The sequence below is a fragment of the Labrus bergylta genome, chromosome 4 (assembly GCF_963930695.1).
Source record: "Labrus bergylta chromosome 4, fLabBer1.1, whole genome shotgun sequence".
NCBI classification, from domain to species: Eukaryota; Metazoa; Chordata; class Actinopteri; order Labriformes; family Labridae; genus Labrus; species Labrus bergylta.
Genome location: NC_089198.1, coordinates 22766850 through 22791475, shown reverse-complemented (window position 1 = coordinate 22791475; position 24626 = coordinate 22766850). Strand labels below are relative to the sequence as shown.

Genomic DNA, 24626 nt, shown 5'->3' with positions numbered 1-24626 from the left:
AAAGGATTATCTTATCTTATCTTATCTTTATTGGGGAATGTGATATAATGGATAGATACCCAATGGAAACTGATCATGTTCCAATACTAAGCAGCTTTGGGAAAGCATCTATTAAAGAGCAGAATAACAATTTTCTGTAAAGTGCCCAATGGTGGTGAAACCTTATTTGAAGATGATGGGGCCATAACTAAAAGTGGTTAAAATTTAGACCATATTCATAGACAACAACAGCAGGCACTGGATCAAGCAGTAGCATGGGAAGAAGAATGGGTTTTCAAAATCTCAGTAGCAAAATCTGAGTTTGTACCTGGTCTTTGGTTGGTGTGAGACTTACGACCCGCCTCAAGCTCTCAGCCTGTTGTTAGGTTGCCTTAAAGTTAGGTTGAGACAGCAATTCAGCAAGGCGACCACCATCGATGGGAATCCAAAGCCCCTTGCAGTAACAGATGGGTGACGTCTCTCAGGCTTTGTCCATTAATATTTACAGTCTATGGCCTTGCCATGTTGTAAGAAGAGCTGGTCATACAACCTAAAGGCATCATCTGCTCACATTCAGCTACTACATTGTTGGCTTTGAAAAATGGGACATAAAGGGCTCACCCTGACCTGCTTCAGGAGATTTTGTGTTGCTTGTTAAGGATTGAGAAAATACAATGTTATTTTGAATTTCTATGGATATCTGGCCACTCAGGGATTGAGGGAAAATACATTTTTTGCCAAAAGTCATTGCTAAAAGAAACTGTTGATTTGAAGGTTTTGCTGGAAATTTTTTAATTTTTTAGTGTTTGTATGTAAAATTACAGCAACAATGGCTAAGACTTGGCCATTGTGGCTTCTCTTAATGTTTATAGGCAAGCATCTAGACGCATGTCAGTGTGGGCTTTGGAAACTGTTATTGATTAATTACTTTGTAATAGTTAAATCAATTAAAGATGACAATTATTCAGAGACAGATCTGGGGTTTTCTTATCTCTCTTTAAAATCTATCCTTTACTCTGAAGCGGAGTTCCAACCTATTGGTAGAGCCAGACCCGCCTCTCCCTACATGAAGAACACCCTCTGTGCATAGGGCCCCCTCATCATCTATAGGGGCCTCATGTTTGCACAAAAACAATTCTCTGGGGTGGTGTGTGCAATATGAGAAATAATGCCAAGGTGTTAAACATCCAGCTTTCGCACACTTAAACTTTACCTGGGAGTCACAGCTATATAGTACGACTTAATAGGCCTATATTTATTATTAGGTTGTTGTCTGAGAAATTAGGCATCCAATCACACGCTCGCTCTGCCTCTCCCGCTCCTGTTCATAAATAAAAATCCGCCAATGGGGCGCCACTTGGGCAATGGGCAGACCTGGGTAGAGAGAGGTCAGAAAATGTCTTCATTCAACTGCCTGTACCTAAAAATATAATAAAGGCTACAAATTATAGAGGGCGGCATTTCACTTCCAAGTGTACAGCTTGCCGGAATTCCACAAGAAGACGAAGAAGAAGCAGGGGGGAAAAAAACAGCCAGCCAGGCGTTTCTTGTGGCTGCATGTTAGCAAAAATCCATCACGACTAAAATGAGCAAGACATTGACGGACCGTGGTGAGTGTTTAACCATAAAAAATGCTGTCCGCATTTGGATAGATAAAAAGAGAGAGGTAGAAAGCGATGTGTTAGCGTCACTGATATTAACGCCGCGGGACGTTGCATTGCTGTAAACGTGCCATGTATTTTTTTTTTTTTTTTTTCCTCAAGCGTGTTATGACAGTACAGTTACCTCGGAGTTTACCATTTGTGTCCTCAGGTTTCCCTCCCCTCTCCTCTTTCCGCCTCATCGTCCCTCCTCTGCAGCTTGTGTCTGCAGCTCTGTTGGAGATAGTGAAGCAGGGAGCTGTGATGTATTTCGGTCTGCTGGAGGAGTTTATCACCTCAGTGTTGGAAACAGCACCTGAGCTGCTCACTGACACAGAGAGAGTCCAACTAGTGATTGGTCTTCGCGCAAAGGTAAGACAACTTCAAAGAGTTTCTTCATACTGTATATAATGTTGCAATGAAAAACATAGGCTGCCAAAGAAACGAGGAACGTGTCTGCCGTAGTGAAATGTAGCATGGTGCAAATACTCAATTGTAAAAAGTATTAGGTAGGTTGTGTTCTTCTTTATACTAAAAAAATAAGTTAAGGTCATAATTAAGGTGAGTTATGGTAAGTTGTTAATATTGAAGTTGAAGGACATTATCACATAATGCTTAACTTTTTTTTTTCAACATACTATAGGTACTATATTAGATGAACAAAACTATCCTGAAGACTATAACCATTCTTTAATCAATTTGTATTTATATCAAAGCAGAAACAGTATCCAAGTACCATTGTTAAAATGTGCTTCAACTTCTCCAGCTAATAGCAACGACAGTGTGTGTATAATAATAATATAATATAATATAATACATTAGGTTTTTTTTATAGCGCTTTTCTATAGAACTCAAAGACGCTTTGACAAAATATAAAACCATAAAACAAAACAAAAAACAACGAGGACAGTACAATGAAGAAGTAATGTGGGGGGGAGTTAGTGGTTGTAGGCAATGTTGAAGAGGTGAGTTTTGAGGGATTTCTTGAAGGAGGTGAGTGTGGGGGAGTCTCTGATGTTTGTTTTTTTTCTATACACCTTTAATAATACTTTTACAATAAGGATTTCATTGTCGTTGTTTTCTGCCTATATGAGTTGGTCACCCAAAACCAAAGTAATAGCAATTAATACGATTTATATGTTATATGTATAACCCCAGTTTATAACATCTGTAGAAAGGAATATACTACAGCCTATTTCTGCTTCCATAGTATTATGATTTACATATATGATGTCTTTATGTTATTATTTAAAAAAAAAACATTTAAACATACAAAGCGTGAGTGGAAAGTAAGTGCAAATCAAACCGCATCACTGACATTCATGTTGGAGTTTATGCAGACTTTAGGAACACATTTGAAAGGGGGAGGATGTACATTAAATATATTGGAATTGGCCCCACAAGAGTGTGTGGGCTTTGGTCATGATCTGACTGACTGACAATGACTCGTGATCGTCCCCTACAGCCAATGTTTATATACTGTACTACTGTTGTGATACTGTACTACTGTTGTGATGATTTTCAGATGTTTCGCATTGCCAGTCTCTACAGGAAAGTTAGTGAAAAACCAGGTATCACTGAATGGTTCTGTTTTTCTAAATGCCAACAGGCGGTGCTAGAGTTGTGCCGCAATGATGCATTTTCTGACCAGCAGGCTTTTCAGCATCATCTGAGCCAAATAAATACCTTCATTACAAACCAGGATAAAGAGGTCAGTACTCTTGATGCATTTTCATCACTTTTAATTTATTTTGGATTTACTTATTTGCATTTTTTTTGTTTTTGTTTTTTGTAAGACTTCCAATTCTGAGATGAAAGTTTCAGTTACAAACTTCCTGAGGCTTGTTCACACTCTAATGGAAGATCACTGTCAGAGGGATATCTTTTATAAGGTGAGTAAGATGGTACTATGTCTTCTGCTTGTTTTTGTCAAGTGAGAATTGTGTTAAAGGCTGATTAAATAATTTCGGTTCCCATCATTATGTTGTTTGGTTTTGTTCCGGGTGGTTAGTTTGTCTTAATGATTAGAAAAGTGGTTCCTAAGAAGAAAAGCAGAGCCTCCCACCACATAGGAAACAAAGTGATTCATTGCTGTCAAATAGAAAGACTTTTCTGGGCAACAGGGACCAAGTGGTTAGTTTGTGCACCCAATAACTCAAGGAAGAATAGCTGTGGGTTAGGCCACAGCTAATTGAGGTCTGAATAAATTAAATGAAACAGAGACTGCAGTCCTCGAAGCCGGCGGCCCAGGTTCAAATCCGACCTGTGGCTCCATTCCTGCATGTCAATCCCCACTCTCTGTCTCTCCCCAATTTCTGACTGTATCCGCTGACCTGTCTCTGAAGTATAGGCACAAAAGCCCCAAAAAACAAGCCTTTAAAAATTAACTGAATTTACTATTGATTCCATGAGAACCCTCATTAAAGATGTGGCTGTGTGATATTTTTCAATGAGGAACTCTTGTGTTTTTTAAACAGTTTTATGTACAGACCTTCAAATAAACTATCCAATAAGTGTGTTATTATTTTAGTAAATATGGGGAAATCTTATTTGGACAACCTTAGAGCAGACAAAGGCTCGCACCAACCATAAGATCTTTGGCCCCCCTAGGGGGGGCCCTGACCCCATGTTGGGAACAGTGGTTTAGAAAATAGCTTTGAATAAAACACTCAAGATCTATTCTACAAATCTGCCTCAAAGTATGTTGTACAATGTAATTAATTATTTTCTCTTTAGAACATCTTCCCAACACTGTTTGGTCCTAAATATGACTCAGCGCTACAGGCTCTAATAAAGAAATTCCTCCTCAATCTGCATGAGCTGCTGCCTGTTCCTAACCTTGAACAAGTAAGTACCTGACAAATGATTATCAACAACTAGCAATATTTGGTATTCTCTCTGAAATTGATTTATTTTCCTCTTCTGTTCCATTTCTAGACTTCCCTTTGGTTGAGTCTCTCTCCTTCTATCTTGAAAGAGTGTGTAGACTTCATGAACCAGTCTAAGCCACTTAAAACACTTATCCAGCATCACAAACACCATGGGCACAAAGTTCCTAAAGGTATAGTACCAACAGAAATCTTTTCAATTATTGTCTTGAAGCCACAGTTGCTGAACATAATTTTTGTTTTTTTTTGTTTTTCATAGCTTTGTCTTCCTCTGGGGATGATTGCATCCTTTCCAGCCTGTCGTATCACCTACCAAATGTGGACAAAGACAAAGGGGATGTAGTTGTCAAAACTGAACCCACATTTGACCCTGATGATTGGCAGGCAGATAACCTATTGAGCAGTGATTCAAAACAAGTTGAAGAAGACAATGTTAATGTGTTCTATTCTGAATTTGTGAAAAATGAGGAAGAATATGGACAGCAGTGTGTCAGTGATGTAACTGAAGATCAGGGAGCATCTGTTGAAGTAACAGTTCCATTTTTTGAGGAAAATGAGTCCAGTGATGGTGACCACATGGATGAAAAATGGTTCAATCACTTGGGAACTTGCAGTCGGACATCTAATGAGGACGGCAGTCTTGTTTGTCATGTTTGTACCAAAGATTTTGATTGCCAAAAACTCTTTGACGAACACAAGAGGATGTGTGCGGGCAGAATCAAAGGACAAGAAGAGATGGACCCACATGGTTCCTCAAGCTCGGCTTTTCACACTGAACGACTCCCTATTGATAAATTAAACAAGGCTGTTCCTTTTGACATGTCAAACATTGCACCCCAGGAATTAATATCCTCTGACTCATCACAAGAACAAACATCTAAGAGAAGCAGTCGCGTCAAACAATGCTCCATATGCAGGGAAATATTTACTAGTTCTACTGACCTGATGAAGCACATGAGAAGCCACACTGAACAGAGTCCTTACCTTTGTTGTTATTGTGGGGAAGACTTTGATAGCTATAAAGACTGCATGACACACCAGGAAGATAAATGCAAAGCTTCAAACCAGTCTTCAAAAGACAGTTCAATGAGCCATGAAAATAACATGAAACAGGAGATCAATGAGGTTTATAGTGAAATAAGTCAGAGCTCGACAACTGCAGAGGCACCACCAAACTCAAAGGCTTATAAACGGCCACTGACATGTCCAAAATGTTGCCAGCGTTTTACCTACCACAAGAGTTTTGAGAAGCACCAGAAAATATGTTCAGAAGCAACTTCTCAAAGGATTAAGAAAATCAACACAAACAATTTGGTTGACAATGGACGTGATATATTTCCAGTTGACAAGGTTATGGAGAGCAATGCTGAGAAAAGTTCTGAAACAATGGAAACCCAAACTTCAACAACTCCATCCACAGCAGTGGCTTCCAGTGAAATAAGTCAGAGCTCGACAACTGCAGAGTCACCACCAAACTCAAAGGCTTATAAACAACCGCAAACGTGTCCAAAATGTGGCCAGTGTTTTATTTACTACAAGAGTTTTAAGAAGCACCAGCAAATATGTTCAGAAGCAGCTCCTCGAAGGATTAAGCAAACCAAAAAAAAACATGTAATTAACAATGGAAGTGATTTCTTTTCAGTTGACAAGGCTATGGAGCTCAATGCTGAGAAAAGTTCCGAAACAATGGAAAGCCAAACTGCAACAACTTCATCCACAGCAGTGGCTTCCAGTGAAATAAGTCAGAGCTCGACAACTGAAGATGCATCAGCAGACTCAAAGGCTTTTAAACAATCTCTTGCATGTCCAAAATGTGGCCAGTGTTTTACTTACTACAGGAGTTTTGAGAAGCACCAGACAATATGTTCAGATGCAGATTCTCAAACAAAAGAGCCAACCAACACAAACTATTTCATCATCAATGGCTGTGATTTCTTTTCAGTTGACAACACTACTGAGATCAATGCTGAGAAAAGTTCTGAAACAATGGAAAGCCAAACTGCAACTTCATCCACAGCAGATGATGCAGAGGGCTCCCAGTGTAAAGATGGGACCTTTAAGTGCACCATGTGTGAAAAAGACTTTTCAAACATTGTGCTCATGCAAAGACATTACTCTGAGTCCCATGATGTCAGAGGCCCATACCCCTGTACTTTGTGCAAGACCACTTTTACCAGGTTGTATGAACTGATTCGACATCAGCAAAACAAACGGTTGTTTCTATGCCCTATCTGCAAGAAAGGATTCAGACATCCAGGAGAAATAGAAAGACATCAAAAAATACATTCTCCAACACCATGCAAATGTGAAACGTGTGGGAAAATCTTTGATTCTAGCTATGCTCTGATGCGGCACAGGAGAACACATAGAGAACGGCCACCTGTTGTTTGTACATACTGCGGGAAACAGTTCACTTCAAAGGACTACTTGAGAGCTCATATGGTGAGGCATACAGATGGTTACCCATGCCCAGAGTGTGGGAAGGTATTCTATCAAAAAACACTGCTAACATATCATCTGTATAAACACAAAGGGCAAGAGCCGTACCTCTGCGACACGTGTGGGAAAGGATGGCCGAATGCGGCTCTGCTCAAAGTTCACATGGTTAAACATAGAGAAGGTCAGCCATTTAAGTGTGAAGACTGTGGTGCGGCTTACAAGCGGGAATCAAGTTTGATCTCTCACCGCAGATCCAAACATATAGGTTTGCGGCCATTTGTGTGTGAGGTTTGCAGCAAGGCCTTCAGAATAAATAGCCAACTGAAAAATCACATGATGGTCCACACAGGGGAACGACCCTACTCTTGTCCAATGTGTGGCAAAAAGTTTACAAAAGGCTATAACTTAAAGAAGCACAGAGAAAAGCCATGTCTATAGGAAAGCCATGTCTATAGGAAAAACCTGTTTGTGAGCTGTGTTAAAACTGGTCATGATTATGTGCCCCCCTTTATTCCACCAATTCATACAGTATATTTGTATATGTGCTGTACTGGTTTGATTATAGAGCTCCTGATGTGTAAATAAAGAACAGCTGTTTGTGATATTAGGAATGATCATTCATTGAGTAAAACTGCACAGCTTCACAGACTGTTGAAACAAAGACTTTTTCTAAAGGTGTTAATGTTTTCAAGGTATTTCCAAGGGCTACAAGAAGCTTAAGGCTGTCAGATAGATTAAGAGGAGGCAGACTCAATACTTATATATATGTTTTTTTAATTCTATAATTTTGGTGGGTTGCTCAATGGAAAGAGCCCAAGTAGACACTGTTGGAGTTGGAACAACCTGTGAAACATGCACTCACATTGTAATGTGTGTGATGCTGCAACATTTGTTGGGTGTTTTATTTACTTAAAACTACAGATTTACTAATGCATATGGTAATAAAGGTATTTTTGGACTATCGTTTAATATGCAGTTGGTCTTACAAAATAAGCACTCCCAAGACTGCAACTTGGAATTGCTTTTGGAAACTGTCAGACAGTAGTGACAACTAGTTACAGACCAAACTATCAGCTAATTTATTGAATTTAAGGGTTATTTGATTTAAAAAAAAAAATAATAAAAGCCATTGGTTACACTGCTGCTGCTTCAAACAAGAAATCAAAAAAAAAAATGAGAGCAATATTCAAGTGGGCTCTGCAACTCTTTCTGGTAGGTAAACTGTGCTGCTCCTCTGGGCTGTTCTGACAGTCGCCATCTGCAGAGACTCCAATTTCTCTCCGACTGAAACCTCCATCTGTCCTGCTGTCTTTTGATGAACAGACTCCCATAGTATGGACTGAACTGTCTGCTGAAGAGCTTAAGCCCCACTGTCCATTTCTGGCTGCACTGGGGTTAAGACGAACATCTCCTGGGTTCAGGCACATAGGTAGCTGTGCATTATATAACAAATTGTATTAAGAGAGTTTTCCTAGTTACTGATTCACCATTGCCGCTGTCAAAATGACAGGTTTTACTATAGAATAGTTGGAATTATCAACACCACATTAGATAGCCTTTTAACAAAAGTCAAATTAAGCATTTAGCTTTACTTACTAGCTTATATTGCTGTGAAGTATAAGGTGGCAGAAAGCCTAGATTACTGATTGGTAGTGATGCAATTGGAAAATTCTACATTCCTAGCTTACACTAGCTAAAGCAATTAAGCTAGCCTAACACTTGGCCCAGAGAAGGATTTCCAATTGCAGTAAATTACTAGTTATCAAAAGTGTTGCTTTATTTCAAAACTTGGCCAGCTGTCCCCTTTGGATTTTTATTATCAATAGCTTTTTATTTTTTATTTTAGCTAATTAATCTAATCTAAAAGTGGTAAAATGACAAAGGTTAGGCTTATTGGGGGCGGCTGTGGCTCAGTTGGTAGAGTCGTCACCTCTCAACCGTAACGTCGAGGGTTCATTCCCCAGCTGAGCAACATGTCCAATGTGTCCTTGGGCAAGACACTTAACCCCGCATTGCTCCCGCTGCTTCAGTGGTGGTGTATGAATGGATTAGTGTTGTACTTGCTCTCTGATGTACGTCGCTTTGGATAAGAGTGTCTGCTAAGTGAATTGTAACAGTAACATTGTATTGCTCTTATATGACTTACAGCATGGAACGCAGAAGTGTAACATTATGAAAGCATTTCAGCTCACCATCCTGAAAAGTTATCAGTTGAAAGTGAATGTTGTGTGAGTATGGTAAATGTTTACGGCTTGCATTTAGCTAGAGAATGAGTTACATTATATTCCCCATACCTCATCACTCTGCATCTATCTGCTGCTCAATAACAATTCAATCTGCTTAAACTGTCATGGTTTAAGATATATATTAAAAGCTAAATAAATGAACACTAAGCTTTGGTCTTTACGTTCAAAAAAGAAGGTGTTGAAAATGTACTGAATGGTAAATTAAAGTTATTCAGAGGACACAAGATTTGTTTTATGAACATGCATTCCTGTCTTTTATGTCTGTTTGTTAGAGACTGCTAATATTTTTTACAGTCTTTAAATAAACAAAAAGTATAAATGGGACAGTGTTAAAAAGAATAATAATAATTTTATCGCTGCAGTTATGTGACATGACATCAAGATCAATTTTTACTTTGGATCCGTGAGATGTGCTGAAGAAAGAACGGTTGCAAAGTGTACTTGGTTGAATTCCTTATTTACACAGAATTGTTCTTTTCAGAGCCAAGTCATCTATCCCGTAGGCTGTTAGTCTGTCTTTACACAGGATTACATAACTGTCTGAAAAGTGCATGCATAATTTACCATAATGTTCTGTGTAGAGCACATAAAGTACTTCCCTGTATTATTTTAGGAGCTACACTTGACAAAAATTGGGGACAACATGAATACTCAAATATGCATGTTCTAAAACACTTCAGTCCAATGATTTTCTTAAACAGAAGTAGCATTTGAAATATCACTAATGTTTGGTTTGTGTTGTGAGAATAACTCATGGAACTACCTTGAATAACCATCCAGTGGTGTTGCTTATCCAATATTGTTTAATATAAGCCTTTGCAGCTGTAATTATGAAAAGTCTCTTTCCTGTCATTTAAATAATAGAAACACGTTTTCTGGGTTCAGAGGCACATTAACCGAATCCATCCTGACTTCTATCAGAAGAAGTCGGATAACATTTTGAAGGACTGCTGAGTGGTGCAATGCAGCTTTGATTGAATTGAGTCTCCAGGTTGCAGCAGCGTCTGAAGAGATTCTGACTCTGTAAAGTGTCTTACTCAGCAAGTATGTCTTTAAAAGCTGGAGCTGCACTGGTGGTGCCAGTATCAAATGCCACCCTGTAGCCGTTCATCATTACAGCTGAACGAATGCTCATCACTCTGCCTGACATTACTCTTTCTGAGAACACATCATTATTGAAGATGTTTGCCTCCTTTGTTTTATTCCCATGTGTCTTACAGGATTCGTTGCATGCTGCTTTGAATTCAGAAAGACTAGTTATTAGAGCGCAACAGCAACTCAGGAGGAGCGTTCTATACTCCAGGATTATAACTCCTTCGCAATGATTGCTCGCAGATAACAGTAGTTTCTTTACCCTCTTACCAACGCGCTGCCACACTTACTATAAATATGACCCATAAGCACATCATCATTGCAGCTTTCTATGGCTTGGCAGGCTTTTTGAAAGAGGCGTTATTTCTCAGCTGGCATGTGAAAGCACATCACAGCCAGGAGCTTTTTCCCACACTTCCAAGTGTGGAAGAGAGAGAGAGAGAGTGAGATGAAAGCAGAGGCAGAGAGAGATTCTGGGAAGAAACGTCTTCCTGCAGGCCCTAATAGGAGACACCTGCCTGACATTTGCATTAAACCATCTTGCTTAAGAGGTTGGGAGGTTTTCTGGCCTGGTGACACTGATGGTTTATTGAAAATTTATGCAGTAGGAGCATCCAGTAAACGTCCCCAGATATAGCGTTGCTATTTTTTGCTCTGATTTTCTCGCTCATGTTTTATTCAGGCCTGGGATGCTTTTGCACAAGAAGTGCAACCAAGTAGTGAAGACGGATGCTTGCTTGTTTTGTTTTTTTTCGGTGGGTTGGTTTTTTAAGATGCAAGCCCGTAAGTCTATCATAGGAGGAAATGTCGACCATGTGCTGTGTTGCATGTGTTTCTCAGATGGAGGTGAAGGCGAGGAAAAGAGACAGATTCAATGAGACAGAGCAAAAAAATAAATCTTCTGCCACTAATTATCAGCACTTTGTTAAACACTCTTGCTAATAGCCTCTGGAGTTGCTACAAACAGCTGCAAACATTACAAATTCAACAGCCTTTTCATTGGCTCCAGCTCAAAGAGTTTATCTAAAATTCTCTTTGAAAAAAGGAGACAGTCTGAAATGGTGATTGCAGATTCTGCTTGTTCATGACCTTGCAATCACATTTAGCTGCCTTTTGAATTCTAACAAAACATCTAGATCATCTGACTTCACCTTCTTTCATACATGCAGACTATCTCTAAAAATAATAGTCAGGAATAAATCAATACAAAACATCAGCACCATGTTTCAGTATTTAGCTACAGTCTGTGTTTCTCTTACATTCTGTGAAGCCCTCTGGCAAACCCTTCTGGCGCAGAGAGCTCTGCTGCAGAAAACGTTGTCCCGTCCCACCATGCATCTGTATCGATTGTACTCTTTCGGACAGTGGTGCTTACTGTACACAGGGATTGCACCGCAGAGCAACAGAGTGAGAGAGGGAGAGGAGATACAGGGAGTGGTGGGTGGTGAATGAATTTAGCTTTTTTTTTTTTAGCTTAATGTTGCTGCAACACAGAGGCATGCTTAAGCGCTGAATTGTGAGACAGAGTGCGTTTACATCCATATACTCTGCATTCAATCTTGCATTTCTGTGCATATTTACATGTGTAATTATAGGGGATGCATGTTCTGTATGTATGGATATGCAGACACACATTGTTGTACAGTATTTATTTGCCAACATCTGCAATGCAGCCCAGTCAAGGCTTCAGCCTCATCTATTTACATTCAGACCATGTATACTAGTGGGAGCTCTTCAGCGTCCCCAACTCTCTACACTGCACACAGCATCCTGCTGTTTGGCACAATTAACATCTGTGCTGAAGGTGGGGTGATATTAATATTCCATAATGTCAGAGCCGACCTGAGGAGACAGTGAACATAGAGGGACTAAGCTGACCCTGTGTGTTTGGGCTGTAAGGTGCATAGAAAAAAACAGAAGAACCACTATCGAAACATGACAAACTGTATTAGTGCTGTTCTTTATTTCAAAATACTACACGATTCTTCAATGTTGTGTTCATGTGGTCTTTGTCAATCTTGTAATAGTAAAGAGTCATGAGCCATGTAAGCACAATTAAAAGGCAATTAAGTTTAAATGACCATAAAAAGCATGAGTATGCAGTATACAAAACAACTGAAATTGTACAAGTCATTTGGACTGTTATGTGTCATCTACTCATAGTACGCTGAAACAGTACAGACCTCTATTATTTTTATACTACCAAAACTGAGTAGAGTGCAAGTCTAAGAAAGAGGGGATGGAGGCAGAATGAAAAGTTTAAGTTGCATGTGTGATCGAAGATATTTCAAACTCATAAATGTGAAATCTCTTTTGGTAGTGAGAAGTTTCACAGAAACTCAAACGATGTAACTAACGGGAAGAGCTTCTTGTGTGCTAACATGATTGTTAGGCAGACAGAAAACAGATGGGGATGTAGCCAAGCTGCTGAATGATGGTCAAAGAAAAACAAGAAGACAACCTCCTCCAGTGAGACAGATGCTGCGTCAGCTTGCAGACAACACGAACACATCACAGGAACAAGGGGACCAATATGCATGCAAAGTTGGTGCTCACAGACACGCTCACATTAAGATATGCAACGCAGTAACACAAGCACATAGCTCTGCCTTCTAGCAAAAAAAAGAAAAACAGATACAACATCCTTATGTAAACAATAATATTTCTTCTTCCCAAACACTGTAATCGGCCAGCTGCTGGTGTGGGTGATCATTTGTGTGTCAGTATTTGTGTCTGTGAGGCTAAACTGACACTCTAAATGCTTCATAACATGCTCTGATAATTAAAATAAAACCTGTGAAGTAGGTCAGCCCTCCACCTACACCCTGTAATGGTTTATAGCAGGTGACGCAACCGTTGCTAGCTGCCTACTAATGGATGCCATTATATTGTAATGTCTTTGTGACTGTGTGCAGGGCCATTTAACTGAGGGGCAGATTAGATTAGTGCAAACACTAAGCAGGTCGATGCAATAAAAACAATGTTTCATACATGCTCGCTGATTTTATAACAACCCCGTGGAGTGTTAGTCATTTGTGTGCTGCAGCCTTGATCCCGCAAAAAAAAAAAGGGATGGAAACAAAGTATCAGCTGTTTAAACACTGAACGGCGGAGTTGGCTGTGAACATTTCACTTGTCTCCAAATTATCTCACACACAAGATAAACCCCATCAATAGGATTACAGTTCCATTGAAGAAGAAGCCAGACCGGCAATGTCTATATACTGGCATGACTGTGTTAGATGTTGAGGTGTTTCCAATTCATTGATAAAAACATGCAAAACATTCATTCAGTTTTCTGTAGATAGAAAATAAATAGTTGTACTCGATCGTAAAACATCAATGGCCTCTCTTTGCATCACTCTTTGCAGATTATGTTTATGATTACTAGGCTGTGTTTTTAATAATTATAAAGAATTTGAGGAGAGAGAGAGAGAGAGAGAGAGAGAGAGAGAGAAACGCAAACCATTACCTAGTCCAAAGATAATTGCCTGCGTTTTCATATCCTTTGCAGCCTTGGTCATCTATCATTATTGAGCACCTAGCCACACAACCGGCAGACTTTTTTGTTTCCTTGGCAATAAGCAAGCTAAATCCTGCTCCACTTCTTGAGGTGGAAGTGAGTCAACAGTGCTGTTGTACAAATCGCCCCCATACTGTCCTCATTCTTTGTATGAGCTGGTTGTAGAGTAGAGAAATGAAAAAAAAAAAAAAAGGAGCATAGAGACAAATGATAGTGTCCTGCCATTGACAGGAGCAGCCCAGAACAAGGGCTTATCTGAGATGAACGTGCTGGTGGCCTTTGTTTGTTTTTGTTTATTTGTTTGTTTTTGGACTGTGCATGCAGTCATCCGGGAAAGCAGAAATGAGCACTGTTGCTCTTTTCCAGCGTTGCTCCTGTTCATATTGAACACCTGGGAGCTGTCAATACAGCCGCTGCATTGTTAGCCAAAGAGCAGCTGCACTGAAGAGAGGTACAGTCTCTCCATGATTAAACTGATGACCCATTGTTGACAATACCTGCAACCTCTTCTATCTTCTATTGCTCTGACTTGAGAGCAGTAGTATCTCTACATGAGGACTGGAATGATAACTCGTGTTGATCTGCTGGAAGCATCAAAGGTGTGAGAAGTGTTTTCTACTAGGTCTTTGTTTATTATTTTGTAAGTGTTGTGATTTTGGAGTGTTGATGGACACAATCTTAGGTCAGCTCCCTTTACATGAGCCTGATTAGTAGCTTAGGAGCACTAGATGTAGCTCAACTATAAAAGAAGAAAAAGACCAGGCAATCTTTCTACCCCCTGACACTTCCCTCTGACTAATAGTTCTACCTTAATGTTTTTTTTTTTATTATAAAATACCATCCTTGTCAACATTGTTTTATAATGTTGTGTCTTTCTTTTCATTAGATTAAATACATGGTTATCTGTTAACCTTGAGAACATTGTATCTTTTACTTCCTTTGGGTTCTTAACTATGACATGTCTTGCCACTGTAACTTCGCTAAGTGCTGTGCTCGTGATGGATTAACGGATTGGGTCTTTGTATCATAACAATGAGTAAGGTCTTTTTACCTGCTCTTTTGTAATATTAAATAACATTTTACCTGATTTTTGTAAAGTGTCTCGAGATAACATTTGTATTGAATTGGCGCTATGCAAATAAAGATTGATTGATTGATAAAGATCGACTGGGTAAAAAAAGACTTTCTGAACTGGTTACAACCTGAAGCCCATGGTCACAGATACTCTTCACATCAGTGCATTTAATAAGGCAAAACTACATTCATACACTTGATAAAGTTGGAAAAAAAAACCCGGAATTTAATAGATATTTCTGAAAAATGTGACTGCGAAAAACAAACCAACTCCTTAATAAATATTCAGTTTAAACCCCTTATAGCATTGGCCAACATCCAAACAGCAAAGTAGCGTTGTACTCATCTCACACATTCTGCTGACTGGAGAGATTGGTGGGACTCCAGCAGGATGAAATGCACACGCAGGGAAATATCTATTATGTTGTGACAGCACTTAAGACCACTATGCATCCTCCATTTCATAACATAGCATCAAGGGAACACACAGACCTGTGATGTCATTCACATGAGGGCACATGCACTCAAATCATCTCAGTGAAGGAGACAAAGTGAAGACTGGTGACCACCACTAGCATCAAACACCCGTTGGAGATAATGCAAAGGCTGGCATGACATTGTGTTGTTGGCATAACTGCACTGGTGTGCAGAAGATCTGACTCCTGTGGACTCAGTCAGCATAAAAATGCCAAGTCACCATGGTAACAAGGGATGCAACACGCTTTGCAAAGGTGGATGATGGAGACACAGCATTATTCTCCACCAGCATCATCAACATTGTCTGCTACAGCTGTTGGAAATACGGGTGATTAAAATCTTCCTAAAAAAACACACACACACACACACACACACACACACACACACACACACACACACACACACACACACACACACACACACTGGATAGCCCGACAGATTTTGTGCACCACACACACGCACAGCCAAAGCCTACTACAGGTCACGTTGAAGCTTCTTCGTGTTATGTAACGGCTTGATTTACAGTGGTAGCAATTACAAAGCGTTGACAATTTCAGCGGCATTTAAAGCTGTATCATTCCCGTTTAACAGTCGATCTGAACTCCCTCTGCGTTTTTGCGCCAGACACGTCAGAAACCACCAGCGTTGGTCCACAAAGTTGCATAACATTTCAGTCTCATATCAGCCTTCTTCACCAGGATATTTAGAGCTATCCATTGCATTTTGGAGGGATAATCTCAACATGAATACCAACCCACAGGCGAAGCAGCCCACTGAGATGTTGTTGTCATTTCCATTCGCGTAAAACAGGAGCGCATTTTTTTGAGGTCTACCCACATGAAGACATCCGGAAAGGAAAACATCTGGGAGAAAATGTTTGTGGTGCAGGGTGGATGTGTTAGCGCCTACCTGTCCGCAGGTTAAATGACAGTCGGGCTTCAACCAGATAGGGAGTGTCGCTCTTGGAGCGGAGTCTCCGGATGGGTCTGCGGTCTCTGCTGCCGTCTTGAGTGGTCGCCATTAATCTGAACCTGCGTCCAGATGGTTACTGCTGCTGGCCGACCGAGGGGCAAGAGCAGCACCACCACCACGGCCAGTCACTCACACACTGAGAAGAAGCTACTGATGGAGAGGAGGGAGGGAGTTCACACACACACACACACACACACACTCACACACTGAGAGATAGAGAGAGAGGGAGACACACACAGACAGACACACTCAGAGAGAGAGAGAGAGAGAGAGAGAGGGGGAGGCTATTTTTTAAGGTAGCATTTATTTATGAATAGCCTTTTTTTTCCCATTGAAAACTCATACAATAGTAGGTCTACTGTTAAGCAATCAACAACACCAAGGGGTGGTACTTCCACCGAAGAAGAAGCACATTTTCAGCATTAAAATATAACCATGTTTTTTTACATTATAACAATTGGACAATTGGATTTTATTTTTGTTGACAAGAACACTTCAATTGTGCAGCATGCCACTTGAGTAGGACGGTGAATAGATCATCCTGAATGAAAGTCACTTACGGCGTATTGCCACTAGATGTCGCCCCTTAACTAAAGTTTCACCTTTTTCTTTCCTAACTTCAGTTGTGAGCATTTTTTCTTTTTTTTTTTTAACGTTTTGCGACAGTGTAGTTCGTTTACGGCCCCTCATTATATTTGCTGCTGGCAGAGGTAAACAAGACAACTTGGCGTTACTTTGTTTCCCTTCGACAGCTGGATTATAGCATTGCGTGGTAAGTACGATAAAGTTACCAAGAATAGTTCATCACCTACACATGTCACAGTCTTATTCACGTGTGTGTTCTCATGTTTGGACGTGCATGTTACTCCCTTTTCGTGTAGCCTATCAGACAAACTTTTGACTCCTAGGTAAAAAAAAAAAAAAAAAAAGCAGTGAATGTTAATGTCTTCTGTGTGACTTCAGCTTGTCAAATGGAGTTTACTCGTAATTAAACTACTCAACTATTGAAAGCTAAGTGGCTGGTTGGTTGGCGCCATCTGTTCATCTCAATGCGGTAGTGAATTGTCTCTTGCACATTGGCCCTGTGCAGCCAGTAAAACCTGTTTCCAAACATTTGGCACATAGTTTGTTCAAACATGCAGGTCGCGCCCTGTAGTCTTTTTTTATTTTTTTATTGAAGTGTGTCTCAATACAACGCCTGAACTTGCCTTGCTTCTTCGTCCTCTGTATTAAAATGTATTGTATGCACTTTGTTGTGTTATCACAATCACAGAACACACATGAGACCACTGCCCTGATTGCTCAACCATAGTGCATGCAGTCTCACACAACTATATGCGTTTAAGTGTTTTAGGGTGACAGCTGAATATTCACCTCTTCAAAATAATGTTTTACCAAAGTGTCATAACTTCGATCAACATATTTGCATATTGTACATCAGAATCAAAGGTTAAATGCGGGTTTTCTTGCATCATATTGCAACTATTAGTGGAATTAATCAAAAAAGAAAGTGTTTTTTTTTATGGCTGCACTCGTATGTAGGTATTCTGGTTCATCATTTGTACACATGACTTTTTGATACTTGGGGGGTCTTTGTGAGGGTTTAAGTTAAAGTAATGTGGGGTTAAAGGATACCTGGCTGCACAAACAGAAGTCAAGTCCAGCAGAGTTCAGGTCAAATAATGTGGTTGTTTTTTTTTAACACCAAAAAGTCATAATGCAGTGAAATAAACATTTAACCAATTTCACAGTTGTTGTTGTTTTCATTTTGTTTTCTCTTCTCTGTTTTTATGTGTTCGTCTTTTAATCTGAAACACTAGTAACGATGCTCCTTCACAATCGAGCTGTGTTCGCTCTGGGTCTTCGCATGTGCTCCGCTCGTGTGAGGAGAGGACCTTGGATGGACACAACAAGACCCAACTCGGGTAAAACAAACAAACCAACAAAAACGTTTTGTATATTGTGTTTGTTGGGTGCTATGTAAGTTTACTGTTTACCCTTCATTCAACGCTAAATATAAGACAGGTCATGCTTCAGACTGACAATAGCTAAATGTGGAAAATAATTCTTTGAAAAGTTTTAATGAAGGTTTTTAAGGAGGACTTCAAAATAAGTTTTATAAATATTGTAGCATCATGGGATATTACTGAGGCGGTAGTTTTAATGACATCTACATAGTTCCTGAATAATCAAACAGGAATTAGTAGATAATATTCATTATTTGCTGTTAGAGAATTTAAATGAAAATATATTTCTCCTTCAGAATTTGGAAAGTATACACGATGAATGGAAGGACTAAATATCAGGACAACATGTGAAAAAAGTTCTGTTATTATTCAGTTCAATCTGCTGCCATGTTTTGATAGTAAAAGATAAGTTATTGAATGGAAAAAAAAATAAAAAATCATTAAAAGTTTTGTTTTTGTCTCCTTTTTTTCCCCTCTAAGACATGTCTGAGTTCCGTGAAATCTTCTCCAAAGCAAAGCACATCGCGATCATCACAGGAGCAGGTGTGAGCGCAGAGAGCGGAGTCCCAACCTTCAGGGGAGACAATGAGAAGTGGAGGAAATGGCAATCTCAGGTTTGAAAACAACAACAAAGACACGCTTGTAACTGATTGCATGATTTATTTATTGTGTCTTAATTTAGGTCAGCGCTCTGTTTTAAGTGTGTTTTACAGCTGTGTTTCAGAGTCCTTGTTGATGAGAGGGTGTATTTTCTGTTTACATTGTTAATCTTCACATATCTCTGTGGATTTATCTAAGTGATACGGCCAGATAAGTGTTGTTTGTTTCATAATATGGCTTCTTGTGGTGGGCTGTAGAAAGATTAACCTACAGGCTACACCCCCCTCCCTAATTGAGGTAGATAAAGTTACCTTAGAATACTACACTCTTGGTTAATATCTTTGCAGCTCCAAACCATGTCCATGTTGATGCATTCTTAGGACCTGGCAACCCCAGAGGCCTTCTCTCGCACCCCATCTCGGGTGTGGGAGTTCTACCATTACAGGAGGGAGATGGCTTTAAACAAGAAGCCCAACGCTGCACATCTGGCTATAGCAGAGTGTGAGGCCCGCCTGAGGAAGCAGGGGCGCACCGTGGTCGTCATCACCCAGTGCATAGACGACCTGCATCGGAAGGCCGGTTCTAAGCATGTGCTCAAGATTCACGGTGAGAGGTGGCCTAGAACTACACGCCACACATTAGATGTCAATCCTGATATTTTATAGGAAATAAAAGACAATAATAGTACATTCTGAATGATGCTAATCAGTCACTCCCTGCTAAGTGCTAAGACTAGCTCTTTAACTCAGTAGAATGCCAAATGGAGCAGCAAGAAATTCAGCCAGTCTCACAGATGACTGGAGAAGATCCTGAAGTATTTACTAATTCAAAAATAGACATCATGAATCCAGAATCGTTTTGAATCGTAAAAAATAGATTCTCAATCAAATCGCGAGAGACACCCAAAGATTCCTGACCCTATTACTCGGTGATAAGTGGAAACTGTGACAGCCCCTTGGTTGGTTCACTTTTTTTCCCTCTCTGTTATGGAGAGATTTTGTGATTCAGAGTTGTTGGTCATTTTAAAAACTAACATTGCCTGAGCCCACAGAGTTCCTCACATATTTACGCTCAGTGAAAACAGTCTTGTGATGACATTATCTCAAGTGTTATCTCATTATGGCCTAGTCTGGCTCTCTGTTTTCATACAGTTTCAGGGTGATTTATGGCACAACACGGACAAATTACTTATGTTTGAGTCAGGCGACAGAGACATCGTTGTTTACGAAGTCTGTGCAGAGAGCAGTTTTCTGTGACCCCAGCCAGCCTCACTGACACACAGCTGTGTTTTCAATGTTAACCTGCAGGCAGTCTGATGGAGACACGCTGTGTGAGCTGCGGACATGTGACCGTGAACAAGCGGAGCCCCATATGTGCTGCCCTGAAGGACAAAGGGTAAAAGGCAGGACTTCTTGGAATATACACAAACACACACAAACTAAAAAAGATGTAGGATTTGTAGCATGATGTCTTCAACTTGACCTCTGACTTGGTTATGTTCCATTGACACGGCGTCTCTTTATGTGCAGTGCACCTGGCCCAGATGTTGCTGACGCACAGATTCCAGTGGATAAACTGCCACGGTGAGATTACTGTCAGTTGTTGTTACAAACACAGAGGGTCAGATTTACTGAGTCTCTTGTAGTGCTTTTGTGTTGCACACTAGGCCAAGACCTTTCCTACATTAAACAGGTGAACTGCCTTGAAAACAAGTATGTCTAATAATCTTAGGTACACATTTGAAAGGTACCACTGAGGGCTGTCTCTCTCCTCCATTTTTATCTGCATTTAAATGAGGATTTGGCACTTACTAAGTTGATGCATAAAGTTGCTTAACTCTATGCATGTCAGTTTTACATGCAGATGTAACATACAAGTTGGCAACATACAAGTAGACAAGAGAGGATACTGTAAATACATTAAATATCTTAATAATTAAAATTAACAAAAGTAGAAAAATATATTTTTTAATTGCTTAGAGTGTACATAACGTTTGTTTGCTTTGCTTGTAGCACATGAGATGTATCCAAACCTCCATGTAATGCCTAGCTCTGACTCTGCATCTCTGCCTGTTTCCTTTAGAATGAAAAGCTAGGGAGGACTTGTTGATGGTATAGATTGGAGTTATTTTAGGGCCAATCTCGTATAGAGGGTATAGAATACACACAAAAAATGTGTTTTGTTATTGCTTAGCAAGATGCTTGAATAAGGGGGTGATATATGCAAAAAATATGTGATCATCAATAATTAAACATTTATTTTGCTTTTTTTGGGGGCTGTAACAATCCTCTTCATCTGCTACTGGCTTCATGCGGTTCCTCTGTTCCTGTCTCTCCAGCTCTGTCTAACCTAGCTCCCTCTCTTTCCCTGTTGCAGTTCAAGTTCTTAGGACTTAGGTTCTCAGTATGCATTGCATACTGTTTTTTCTCTTCTTTTCTATTTACCTAGTATTTCCATTTTTTTTGCATTGACAGTATAGATACATAAAGTAAAACATAACTGTGGAGCTGGGAACTTGGACGATAATAATTACAATTTCTCTGAGCTTTGATATCGGGGAAAAAAAGGAAACCATGCCCACTGTTGCTTAACCTGCAAAATTGACTTTATACTGATGTATCAACAAGCTGCTGCCCGGGTCAGTCTGTGTGAGCGTAATGTGAATGTGTTATCTCTGCAAGTCTGGACCCAAGAACTTTGTTTTATCATGCACTAAAGTAATTTGAGGGCTATATTAACCTGCCTCTGTATAAGGAATATGGTCAAGGCCGCCACATGGGGGCAGTGGTGGGCTGTGTTATGGACAGAGTCACATGCAAACAAAAATGTGAGAACAGCAACAAGGAACATTACACGACCTGTAGGAAAGAGATTTGCTTTAACTCAGTTCTTGCCTTCATTTCTTCATGACGATTGAAAAGCGACTTCTTTGCTTTTCATGGGTTTCATTCATCTCTGGCCTCACAGTCTTTGAAATTCTGCCTTTGTCAATCTTTCTTTTGTGCTATGGCCAACTTAACACTGTAAAATGAAAAAAATGACATATTAAACATCTCAGAAATATTTGCTGCTGCTGCATCAAGGTGTGGTGAAAGTGACTGCCATGGTCTGCTGCGGCCCAACGTGGTGTTTTTTGGAGAAACTCTGGACTCCCATATCCTGACCAAGGTGGAAAAAGAGATGGAAACATGTGACCTTTGTCTGGTGGTGAGTTATCCTCATTTTCGCATGCATAAATAACATATTCTCCTATTGAATAATAGTTATATATGAAATTATATCTTGAGCTAAAAAAAAAATGCATCACTGTACTGATCATCTGAAGCTGTTCCTCGTGTCCTTGCTTCTTGTAGGTTGGGACTTCCTCAATTGTTTACCCAGCAGCCATGTTTGGCCCCCAGATTGCATCCAGGGGCGTTCCCGTGGCAGAATTTAACAAAAACACTACACCCAAAACCGAGTACTTCACGTAAGTCAGACAGAGATTTGGAGTGTTGAAAAAGATACAACTATGCCTTAAAGTTAGCTTGAAAATATGAATGAAAAGTAAAACCAGAACAAATAGTAATGATGCATTATATACTGAGATTTAGTGCCACCTACTGGCAGCATGTTGGCAACCTCCACACTTGTGGACCACTTGTGTAGTTATTGTATGAATGACTGTCTTTATTGTACTTCCACCTCAGTGAGAGACCTTCCTGCCGCTGACTAAAATTCTTCTCTCTTTTTGTTTTCTGTCTGTGTGATATGTGTGTGTGTGTTTGATGTGGCACAGGCATCATTTCCAGGGTCCATGTGGAACAACGCTGCCTCTGGCTTTGGCGCGACATGAGTCGGAGGTTATTTAAAAGGGAACAGATGTTTAAGAGGGGAGGACCTGTACAGAAAAACAGAGGCTTCTTCCATAGACCAATGCAATACAAGCCTGAGGAGGGCTTCCGTAATATTCATTCATTCATTCATTTTTTTATTCCAAATATATGCCTTAAATGACTCTTGCCATTTATGTTTGTAAGAAGGAGAGATGTATAGAAAAGCGCTTTTTAAGGCTTCTACTTGAATATACAGCTTACTAAACTGGAATTGGGATATTGTATGTACGGTATTTGGTGCCTAGATTTAGGCAGAAACTATGCATGGTAAAATAAAGGGAATGCACAATGTATGTATGTAGGTTTTTGCATAGGAAAACATCTCATATATCGGTTGGTACTGTTATTCTTTTACTTATCTTTCATATGACATGCTTGTGATGCTTCGTCATGTTTGAATATGCTGTGCTCTAATCTTATGCTGTAGATCAGTCTATCTTTCTCTTTCGCAAAGAAGCAAAATATTCCTCTTTTTTTTTTCTTGCCTCAGAATGTACAGATGTACATAGCATAAAGTAATCCTTGTGCCTTTCAAAACTGTTTACACAACCTTGACCAAATGCTCGATCCAAACCTCAAGTGCAAATCAGCCGATGTTACAGAGAATAAGTCGTGTGCAAAGACTTTTCTTTTGACCAAGGACAGAGGACGTGTTGTTTGACTGTGTTTATGACATCAGCAAAGTTACATTTCTTGGATTATTCATGATGCGTTTATACAAACTTTAATGTGTAGTTTCATACTATATATATATGTGTGTGTGTGTGTGTGTGTTTAAATGAAGTTCATGGAAATTATCAGAAGATGCAAGAAATTATATCTTCAATAACTTGATTATCTGTGTTTTGAATCCATCAACATCCTGCACAATTTCTAAAGATGTATTCTAATAAAACTACCAATGCAGTTATACAGCACATGATTATTAAAACCCTAAATGTACATTATGTTGTTTTCATGTCTTATTGTAACACAGGGAAGTGAAGTGTACAGTTATGTGTGTGCCTAAAATGAACACTAGGTGTCAGCATGCAGCTTGCAATCCTAAACATTGCTTACATATATCAATGTGCGCTGAAAGGGACACAACCTTGTATCTACTTGGATTCTGATTTTAGTATGCATGAGTGAGAGGAAGGGTTGTTACGACTGAGCCGAGCTGAGAAAACAGTTACCGACGTCAAATGTAATGCTGTTGAAAAATGGAAACAGGTTGAAGTGGGGAGAAGTCTTTGACTATTGTCCCAGTTGATCTCTTACGGAGGTCTTGCTACTTATGTCGTTTTAAGATAATATCCAATATAATATTAATTAACTTGTTTGTTTGTTTTTGCCGAGATTTTTGTGCAAATTTGTAAAAAAAAATTGAGAGTTGCCTAGGACTATGTTTCCCAACCTTTTTTTTCCTATAGCATCTTTCATTGACAACTTTTGACCTTCGTTAAGTTGTCTCTTCTGTGAATAGTTTCCCCAAATAACAATTGTTTGCTTAATGGAAAATAGACTTGTAAAAACAATTATCATACAATGCTAGAGGTAGACTCTAAAATCAGCCAACACAGTTTTTAAAATAAACGTGGCATTGGCCTCTTTAAAAACTGTATATCTATTGATATGACTTACGTAATGATGCTTATTATTATGCTCATGCGATAGTAGATGTTGACTTTTCAGGTAATCTGAAGACATTGGCTACACAAAGTAGGTGACAGTATGCACCTTGAAAAATGTTACATAAATAGGTGCACTATGTTTTAGATGCAACCTTATTTAGGCCAGTTTTCTTTTATGACTTGTGGATTTTACATTTTTATAGGGATTGTATTTAATGTCTACTGTTATCCAGAGAGGTCA

The 24626-nt window shown here is 39.6% G+C and overlaps 2 protein-coding genes and 1 long non-coding RNA gene across 3 annotated transcripts in view; 2 read left to right on the top strand and 1 right to left on the bottom strand.

Moving 5' to 3' along the window:
* Positions 1–16515, bottom strand: part of LOC109985118 (phosphatase and actin regulator 1) — a 65855-nt gene extending 49340 nt beyond the window's left edge. Inside the window, exon 1 of the mRNA XM_065954105.1 lies at positions 16268–16515. Within this exon, the coding sequence (XP_065810177.1) occupies positions 16268–16379 (112 nt within the window). The 5' untranslated portion in view covers positions 16380–16515. The remainder of the gene's footprint in view (positions 1–16267) is intronic.
* Positions 1432–7550, top strand: LOC109985071 (uncharacterized). Its single transcript, XR_010666346.1, has 7 exons — positions 1432–1589; positions 1792–1991; positions 3229–3330; positions 3416–3511; positions 4356–4466; positions 4557–4680; positions 4767–7550. It is a non-coding gene; the product is annotated as an uncharacterized lncRNA (long non-coding RNA).
* Positions 16516–16966: 451 nt separating the features above from the next.
* On the top strand, positions 16967–23719 carry LOC109985198 (NAD-dependent protein deacylase sirtuin-5, mitochondrial). The gene is made up of 9 exons (XM_020635482.2): positions 16967–17102; positions 18151–18255; positions 18778–18911; positions 19278–19503; positions 20205–20292; positions 20427–20480; positions 21981–22104; positions 22251–22366; positions 22676–23719. Exons 2-9 carry the CDS (start codon positions 18156–18158, stop codon positions 22746–22748), a joined length of 915 nt encoding a protein of 304 aa, XP_020491138.1. The 5' UTR covers positions 16967–17102; positions 18151–18155; the 3' UTR covers positions 22749–23719.
* The last annotated feature ends 907 nt before the right edge of the window (positions 23720–24626 follow it).